The sequence below is a fragment of the Sphaerodactylus townsendi genome, linkage group LG15 (genome assembly GCF_021028975.2).
Source record: "Sphaerodactylus townsendi isolate TG3544 linkage group LG15, MPM_Stown_v2.3, whole genome shotgun sequence".
Classification (NCBI taxonomy): domain Eukaryota; kingdom Metazoa; phylum Chordata; class Lepidosauria; order Squamata; family Sphaerodactylidae; genus Sphaerodactylus; species Sphaerodactylus townsendi.
In genome coordinates, this window is record NC_059439.1 from 8,819,384 (window position 1) to 8,828,971 (window position 9,588).

The 9,588-nt window shown below is 39.5% G+C and overlaps 1 protein-coding gene across 1 annotated transcript; it reads right to left on the reverse strand.

The window, feature by feature from the left end:
* Positions 1-935: 935 nt before the first annotated feature.
* Positions 936-9,293, reverse strand: LOC125444693 (keratin, type I cytoskeletal 24-like). Its single transcript, XM_048517275.1, has 8 exons — positions 8,709-9,293; positions 7,518-7,600; positions 6,635-6,791; positions 4,135-4,296; positions 3,410-3,535; positions 2,267-2,481; positions 1,609-1,643; positions 936-1,274 (listed from the first exon to the last, which is right to left on the reverse strand). The coding sequence occupies exons 1-8, from the start codon at positions 9,201-9,203 to the stop codon at positions 1,171-1,173; spliced, it is 1,377 nt and encodes a 458-aa protein (XP_048373232.1). The 5' UTR covers positions 9,204-9,293; the 3' UTR covers positions 936-1,170.
* Positions 9,294-9,588: the final 295 nt, after the last annotated feature.

The window sequence follows — 9,588 nt, forward strand, 5'->3', positions numbered from 1 at the left end:
AAAGATAGTTTGGGACAGTATCCAAATAAGACGTTTTGAGACAGGAAATAAAATGTTTTGGAGTAAAAATCATGAGGAACTTCATGGAGGAAACTTTTTTTTCCTGCCTCAAAATGTTTGGTTTGGTTTGCGGGAAGGGCCTAGGGAACCTTTTTGAGATTTGCATTAATAGGTACCACTGTAGAATGTGAGAAGGGAATTTGCAAATCACTGAGCGATCCCGGTTTAAGCATTCTCTTATTTCCAAATAGGCACTCCCTTTGGGCCCAAAGGTAAATGTCTCTTGGGTACTTTCAAAGCATCTCTTGTTGCAGTAGGGTGGAGGTAGACAAGGAATAGCTGTTTGCTTTGGGGAAGAAGTACTTTGGAGAAAAAGCACCTGGAAGCACATCAGTAGGCACTGTAGAGAAGAAGCACCATGTTGGATATCGCTGTACCAAATGCACATCATGTAACAACCTGGCTGAAACTAAGCAGGTCTGGGTCTGGTCAGTGTGGGAATCTTATGTAGGCTCACTGGAATTCCTTGTGAGAAGAGTAGGATATAAATTCAGTGAATGAATAAAATCAACATGTCTTTCGTATTGCTCCATCTGGCTTTCAACTGCTCCTGATGGTCAGGGATGTCTGATTTCACTCTAAGTTTTAAACTAATCTCTCATTATTCTCACACTGGCAAACCCTTTCCATTAATTGAGACACATGTGCTCTAGTTATCCTCCCAGTATTATCTTGCAGTTTCACCTGACCCTAGTCTAGGTTTAAACAACAGTTGTAGTTGCAATGGTGGTTGGTATTAATTAATAGCGTTTTAGCAGTGCTTGTAAATCTTGTGGTTGTATCTACAGTGATTTTTAAAATCCAGTGGTTTTTTTTTTTATCGCCAAGGGTAAGGGAGCATGTAAGAGTTGGAAATACAATGAGTCAGACAGGTATACCTTGCAAATTAGAAAGTTTAGTGTATTGCATGAGTAAACAGAATATAGTTCTCAATACCATAAAAAGAATACACCTCTGAATAATGATAAGACAAGCATATTGTATTTTTTTAGACTCCTTGTTTGCAAGAAACTACTAAGCTGCAATTGATTCTGGTTTCAGGAAATTGTCTTCTGGGTTCTACCTTGCTGGCATGCATTGGCAGGCCCCTGAATTTCTTTTTTACGCCTCTCACTTAGTTGCCCTTTCTTCAATGGATTTCACTTGAGAAGAGACTACTTTGCCATCCACCATCTCTTCCACAATGGTCTTAACTACCCTGGTTTTTGTTGGTTCTGAAAGGGACAAATGTTAAGACAGTGTTAGCCACTAAAAATAATCAACATGAAAACCAACACAAAGTAAAATGAAGTGCATTCACACAACCTGTCTATCTACCGTACACTAATGTGAGGCAACTGCCAGAGCTGAGTTGAGAAAGACCAAAAGTTGTAGGGGGAATTGTAGGCCAGGACAAATTTTTGCAAACCTCGAAAATCTGGTTTGGTCTGCAAGCGAAAACATTATCAACTTCCCACTGGCCAATTACATCTCATAATGTCACCCAATTTTCAGCAACTGCTAAAAGTTATCTTGGAAGTCATTACTGAAACAATAAATTGTAATTACCTCTGACGTGTTTAGTTTCGTATGAAGATCGGAAACTGTTATAAAGAAATAACATAATAGTTTTTAGTCCTCTTACAGTGTTGAAGGAAGTCTATAAAATGGCAGTGGAGAAGGTTAATAAAGGTCTTTGTAGAAGGCTCTATTAGTAATTATGTGACTCATATTTATTTTTATTGATACTAACAGTGACCCTATTAGTAATTATGTGATTCATATTTGTTTTTATTTTAAGTTTATTACATTTGATATCCCACTCTTTGCTTGATAAAGGGCCGGGCTCAAGGTGGCTGACAATATTGAAAGGCATCATATCCATTACATTTAACAATAAAATCATCTATAAAACAACAATTTCAGAACATACAGCACTAAAATTCCACAATAATCATCTAAAGTTCCTATAAATTCTCATGGCACCAATATTTCCCAATTTAATTTATGTTGCCCAATTAAAAATTAACATTGAATTTATAATCTTAAAAAATCCCTCCCTCCCCATATAATTGTAGATCACATGAGTGGGGAAGGGAGGGTAGGGAATGGGTGAATTGGGATGGTTAGGGTTGTCGGAAAGCCATTGCTGCCTCAACCACACCACGGTGGCAGAGTAGGCTCTCAAGTTGATATCTGCTGCTGCTGCTACCACCCATTTGCTTACCTTTCTCCATCCAGCAGGCGCCTGTATGTTTCTATTTCCATTTCCAGGCGGGTCTTGATGCCGAGGAGTTGCTGATACTCTGAATTTTGGCACTCTGTTTCAGCCCTGATCTGCTGCAGCTGATCCTCCAGGCTGCTGACTTGCTGTTGGAGCTGGGAAAGCTGAGAGCTGTAGCTTGCTTCTGTTTCCATGAGAGTACCTTCCAGCGAGGCTTTCTGTTAGTGAGAGAATTATACAGTTGGAAGGGGAGGGGGGTTGGCTGTCAAGTCACGACCTCATCGGGTTTTCAAGGCAAGAGATGTTGGGAAGTGGTTTGTCATTACCTGTTTCCGCATCACACCCCTGGTATTCCTTGGAGGCCTTCCATCCAAATACTAGACAGGGTCAAGGGTGGCCCACAGCCACCCAGCAAGTTTCTGTGGCAGAGTGGTGATTTGAACCTGAGTTCCCAGACCCTGGTCCAACACCCTAACTACGACACCATGCTGGTATCCTAGAAGTAGTGTCAGTTTTAAAGGATAATCCTTTGATTTATATCCTCTAATTATCAAATTGGAATACTTTTAAAATAGAGAACCAATTTGTATGTTTCAAATGTTCTTAAGGACTGCTGAGTAAATCTAGAATGTTGCTTCTGGTATAGAATTTGGCACCTCTGCAGTCTCGAATTGAACACCTAGACAATACATATGATTGTTATTAAAATGTTGCAGAGAAACTAGAACTACAGCAGATAGCGCGAGGGACCCACTTTCTTCCTGCAATTTAACGGACTAGTTGAACTGAATGGCAGTTTCGCTAAAGTGAGAAGCCGTTCAAAACTATTCAAGCTGGACATCCATCCTTTAGACATGCTGTTCAGGAGTGTTGCCCTGGAGCAAAGTATTTCTGATTTTGAGTGCAGTAGATTGTATTTATGCCGGAAGCTAAGGGTAGGGAGAATGTGCTCTGTGCTGTTTAGAATTTGGGATCTTTTAATTCTTCCTTGAGAGTGTGCTTTTTTGCTGTGACTAGCTTTCTTAGTGTATGGATTTAGGAACATACTTTTTTAAAAAAAGACATTTGCCTCCAGCGCTCTGTTCTCTAATGGAAAGTGATTGTACAGATGCATGCTACTGTTCAAAGATTGATAAAAATACAAACCTTAGCAATGAGGGATTGCAACTCGATTTCCAGTGCTTGGAAGGAGCGTTTCAGCTCCATTAACTCATTCCTGGCCGAGTTTGCAGCTCCAGCATCATCGTAGATCTGTTGCTGCAGTGGTTGACTCTAGGGCGGAAATCAGTAAACTTTAAATTAAGAAAAGAAATGCATTTGTTGTTGTACAGTGTGCTTCTGTAATGCCATTTTATTAATTTTATTAATATGCTGTTTTTATTAATATGCTGATTTTATTAACATGCTGTTGACAGCCTGGTTCTGCTGTTTATATTGCATTTCACAATTTACACTTTGCATTTTAGAATAGGACAGACATACTGTAAATTAAACTATAGGCAAACTGTTAATCGTAATTGATTTTAGAAACACAGGGTTTCGGGTTTTTTAAATAATTAAAAGACATGGAGGTTAATTTCTTCTTTCAGTAGGAAGAGAATTGCAAAGGTGCTTTTAAAAGAGTTCATTATTGAAATGGTTAATAAAAGGTCCCCAAAGGCAAGATTGTTTGTTATTGTTTTCTGGTGTGTAGGAAGGTAAGGTAAAAATGATAAAGGTGTTTCACCATCCATCACAAAAGAACAGTAAATGTTTGATGGTTACAATGCTTAACTTTGGTATCTTTTTTTCTCCAGAAGATCCAGTTACCCACTCTAGGAGCAGATGTTTTAAGTTGAGTGCACAGTTGAGAGTTCAATTGTGATTCTTACCATTTTGTTAAACTGTTCTTCAGCCTCTTGGCGATTTTGTTCTGCAAGGTCTTCGTACTGCGCTCTCATGTCGTTCAGTAACTTAGTTAAGTCGATTCCTGGAGCGGCGTTCATTTCCACAGTCACATCACCGGTACAACTGCTCTTCAGTAAGTTAATTTCCTGGGGAAGAAGATGACAGTATTCAAGCAGATTATTCTTGAGTTAAAGCATAAGCATTGAGTTCAGCACCCGTTGTCCTCCTGGAAAAATGTCTACTAAAATCTATGGTCAATTCTTAACAAAGTTTTCATAATGGTCTTCTTAAGGCACATCCACACATAGTCTATGTCTTTCTTACAATCATTATATAAACTTTATTCTATTACAAATCATGTGTTGATTGGTCACTTAGCAATAAAACTCAGTTCTTCGTTTTCCTAGATGCTGTTCACATGTTGCTATGGTGAAAGTCTCCACTGTGCTGGCCTATGGGTATTGCAGTTTGGGGGGCAGGTAGATTCCAGGCAAACCAGAAAACAGGGTTGGCACAGGTTTCTCTGAAATACAGTGTTAGCAGCACTTGACATTGTACCTTTTGGCATTTTGAATATTGAGCAGATAATCATTATAAAAGCAATTTTGTTGACTGAAGAACATTGGGTTGATTGAGACTTGTGCAAACTTCTATCGGGTAAAATTAAGAGTTCTCTGTGACTGTAGAATGCATGCACATTTAGTGCCACCCTTAACAGAAGTAATGAAGCAATTCTGCTAACTTTTTTCTGTCTCTGTTAGCCAGGTATTGGGATTTTTAATTGCTCCTTAACTATGTTTCTTAATTTATATTTGTTGATGTTTTGCCAGAATAAAATACAACAGAGAGAAGACTTTTTGTATCTCATGAATCCAAATTAGGTGCAGAGCCTGTACAGCTATGATTCACCCCCCTCCCCCCCGAACAGCTACCAAGCATGATAGTTCTAAGTAAGGGAAGGCATCTCAAACAGCTCAAAAAAATGAACTCATTCCAGTAGTACTTATCTGAAATCTAGATATCCCAGTTTTACTTTATTGGTCGAAAGTGTAAGATGATGATTTGCTTGGGGCTATGGTGGAATGGGGTGGAGAAGAAACACCATCCCTAACCACATTTATTTTGTTTTAAATATTGGACCACACAGGTAGTAATGGATAGTCATTGTAAGAAAGTGAACTAATGAATAAGCTAATTTATGACACTATCTAAACTCAGGCAGCAATCCAGGGTCTCAGGCATAAGTCTTTCACATCATTTAGACCAGCGATGGCGAACTTTTTTGAGACCGAGTGCCCAAATTGCAACCTGAAACCCACTTATTTATGGCAAAGTGCCAACACGGCAATTTAACCTGAATACTGAGGTTTTAGTTTAGAAAAAACGGTTGGCTCCGAGGCATGTGTTACTCGGGAGTAAGCTTGGTGGTAGTTGGTGGCTTTGCTTTGAAGCAACCACGCAACTCTTCCAACAGATGAATCACGACCCTAGGAGGGTTTACTCAGAAGCAAGCCCCATTGCCAGCAACCGAGCTTATTCCCAGGTAAAGAATCGTGCTTTAATTCTTCGCATGAAAATCAGTGGGGTTTAACAGCACTTAACAGGGTTGCCTACACTGCTTCCCCAAAACCAGGTCTTAAGTTTAATGCTAATAATCGAGCCCAGCAGCCCAGGCCAGCCTAGATGTGTGTGTGTGGGGGGCTCTGTTTGCACGTGCCCACAGAGAAGGCTCTGAGTGCCACCTCTGGCACCCGTGCCATAGGTTCGCCACCACTGATTTAGAAGATGAAGAAGAGTTTGGATTTAGACCTTGCTTTTCTCAACCATAAGGAGTCTCAAAGTCACTTAAAAACTCCTTCCTTTCCGCTACCTACAACGGACACCTTGTGAGGCAGGTGGGGCTGGGAGAGTTCAGAAAGAACTACGACTAGCTCAAGATCACCCAGCTGGCTTCATTTGCAGGATTGGGGAAACAAATTCAGTTCACTAGATAAGAGTTCACCACTCATGTGGAGGAGTGGGAAATCAACCCCAGTTCTCAAATCTACTGCTCTTAACCACTCTTCTACTTATAATATAAACTCATCTTATTGAGGAGTATGAGTGAAATGTTTTAATGGTAATCTGTATAACTATCCCAAAATACTTCTCTGAGGTTACTTTGAATCTTATCATTTCCCCAGAAACATTCTAAAGGTATCATTTAAACATAATTTAGGAATTACGTAAGATCTGTTATTTGAGCAAGTTTTAGTTTTTAAAAACCCTCACACTCATATCTTCTAATGAGATTTTATTTCTTCTGTTATTGTTTCTCATCCCAAATCTTTAGGTTTATATGGGTTATGCATTCAGTTCATTAACCCTGAGTTTAGGGTTAAGGCTAACTTGCCAGTGAGCTTCATGACTGAGGGAGAATTTGAAGATGAACTTCCCCACAGAATAAAACAATCGTTGCAAAAGGGATAACATAATTTTCTTTACCTCCTCATGATTCTTCTTCAGGTAAGCCAGTTCCTCTGAAAGACTTTCAAGCTGTGACTCCAGGTCAGATCTGTTCATGGTCAAATCATCAAGAACTCTCCTCAGGCCATTGATATCAGCTTCAACACTCTGGCGAAGGAAGAGCTCATTTTCAAATCTGAAAATGGGGAGCAGAGTAACACATGTTCAGTGTGCGAAAACAGCTCAGTTGTTACTAAAAATCAACATTGGAAATCGCTTTGCAAATAAAAAGGTCCTGAAAACAATATGGAGGTTAAAAATAAATTCCTTTTCCATATAGTGTGCAAAAATAAAGAATAGTCTCCTATGATATTAAAAAAAATGTTTAGGCATCTGTGAAGTCAATTTCATTTGGAATCAGATTAGATGCCCTGGTAAGGTCCATTCTAACTCTAAGATAAATATATCAGATGGGTCATGTACTAAATTCCAGGAGATGAGTTGTTAGACACGAACCTGAGAATTATGGCTTCAAATTCTCACTCAACTTGTATATGGTATTTTTCACAACCAATCCTATCAAGAATTGGCTAAAACGAATAAACATTTTTATTGATATGTATGAGTTGGATACTAGGGGTATCATACGTATCTGACACCTGAAACTGTATTCAGATTCATGTATAGCTGGTGACTGCCAATTTTGTTCTCTACAACAAATTCCACCTGTAATGCTGTGGTCTGCTCTTATATACACTGTGCTCAATCTCAGACGCACAGCGAAGTTTTTATACACAGTACTGTAAACAGAATTTTGGTTTCAGCTGTGTGTTTGTGAGTCTTGTTAATGGAAAGGGGAAGACTAAAGTACTCCAATACACACTAGAATTTTAATAAGCAGAAAAGTTTGCCTATAGCCTACTTCAGTCTAAAGTCATCAGCAGCCAGGCGGGCATTGTCAATCTGCAAAACTACATTGGCATTTTCAGTTGTCACATTGATGATCTGAAATGAAATATGAAAAGAAGAAAGCTTTATTTAATTTTGTGGCAATTTCCCCTTTGTAAGTTAGCAGTTAATGCATTTACATGTTATGAAGAATTGGTGAAAATTAACACAGAGCAAGAATGTATTTTTATTTTTAAATAAACATTCTTCTTTGGGAACATTTTAAACAACTCCCTGTCTTAAAATGTGATGATTATGAAGAAATAAGGACAGGGAATAAAGCTTGGATTTTATAGTTTTTCATCTGAACAATTTGAAGTTATTTTTGCTATAATCCATGCAGGATGAAAATCATTCAAATACTTTCATTTAACTAATTAATACCAACATTTTCAATGTTATCATTTGGCAGAATCACACATTAGAATGATACTTTTCTAACAATCCAGCAATTCAGCAAACAACCCAGCTATGTGATCAGCTTGAGCTTAAATCAGTTGAGTTCTGTTAACTTGATTGTTCACTTGTAGATTTGGGCAACTAGTTCCCTGAATAAGAAATTCCACTCTTGGATTTACTCATCTGGCCTCAAAGTATATTTAATATAATTAGTAGTCACTGAGTCTTAGGCTCATTCCGCACATGCAGAATAATGCACTTTCAAACTGCTTTCAGTTCTCTTTGAAGCTGTGCGGAATAGCAAAATCCACTTGCAAACAATTGTGAAGGGGCCTTAGAGAAATAAATGTGATAAACTGGGTCTTTTACTGATCTTCTTCTATGTGTGTTTGTGTGTGTATTGTATATAACTTTTGTATATATTTTAGTATATACAATCAAAGACAGCACTATTGGGGTTTTTATGTCCTGTATATACAGCAGAAGGTGGTCCTCAGGCAATCTCTCCATCACTTGTGCAGATTTAGTTCATTTAAATCTGAATTACCCTGAACATCACTGAGGTAGTCTGCCCGAACTGTACATGCTGCTGAACATTTGTATTAATTGATTGATTAATTGATTGACTGACTGATTGATATGCCGCCCTTCCCCTTCTGGGCTTGGGACAGCTTACATCGTGTCCAAATACAATAAATGCTCCAGATTAATTTTTAAAAACAATTAACTTTCAAACTCTGACTCAGATGGAGCAACCACTTCTCACCTGGTTCCGAAGATCTTCAATTATGTGGTGATATTTGCTGTAATCACGGGTAACTCCAGGCGCCCCAGGTCCGTTTTTCTCGTACCAGTTGCGAATTTTTCGCTCAAGTTCAGCATTGGCCTCCTCCAGAGAACGCACCTTTTCTAAGTAGTTTGCTAGGCGGTTATTGAGGTTCTGCATAGTTTCCTTTTCAGCACCAGCCAGGAGGACACTCTCGCCCCCTCCAACACCACCCCCCAAAGCCACAACCGAGCTCGACCGGTAGCCTCCTCCATAGTTGCCACCGGACAAGGAGGCACTACCAAAGCCGGCTCCACAGTAGCCACCCCCTGCACCTCCTGCAAAGCCTAGCCCTCCTCCATAGCCTAGTCCTGCTGCAGATCCCCCACCAAAGCCATGCAGACTGCCTCCTCCAAAGCTCGCCATTTTGACACCTCCATCTCCCCCGAGATGCGAAGAAATTCTCCTGGATGCAGTAGAGATCCGAAGAGACATTGTAGACAATTGATATGCTTTGCTAAAACTTGGCAGGAAGAATCAAAGGGCAAGCAGTCAAAAGAGAGACAGACAGTGAGCCAGCGGGCCAAGTTACTCTGCCTTTTATGTGGGATCATTAGGGTGTTGCTTTGTAATTCCTCCTACCCGTGGCAAAATGTTTTTTTTGTCTGTTCAGCGGATCTATGCTGTAACTGGTTCTCTCTTTTTCCCCTCCCATGGTTAGCATTTAATTTCATATTGTGGCTATTTGTGCTGTTAGGTGCCCTGAGGGTGTTTGTTATGCCAGGGGCGGAGTAGGGTGGAACAAAGTTAAAAATTCATTATTATATTGTAATTGCAGGTGAGTAATTCTTTTCTTCTTCTTCGTCTAGACCCCAGGCAT

Bases quoted from the DNA above. Each gene is read 5' to 3' on its own strand.
- LOC125444693 (XM_048517275.1), bottom strand. From the start codon at position 9,203: ATGTCTCTTCGGATCTCTACTGCATCCAGGAGAATTTCTTCGCATCTC. The intron at 7,601-8,708 runs GTGAGAAGTGGT...ATTTCATTTCAG, and splicing joins TTGAAGATCTTCGGAACCAG to ATCATCAATGTGACAACTGA. The intron at 4,297-6,634 runs GTAAAGAAAATT...CTTCTTCCCCAG, and splicing joins TGAAGAAGAATCATGAGGAG to GAAATTAACTTACTGAAGAG.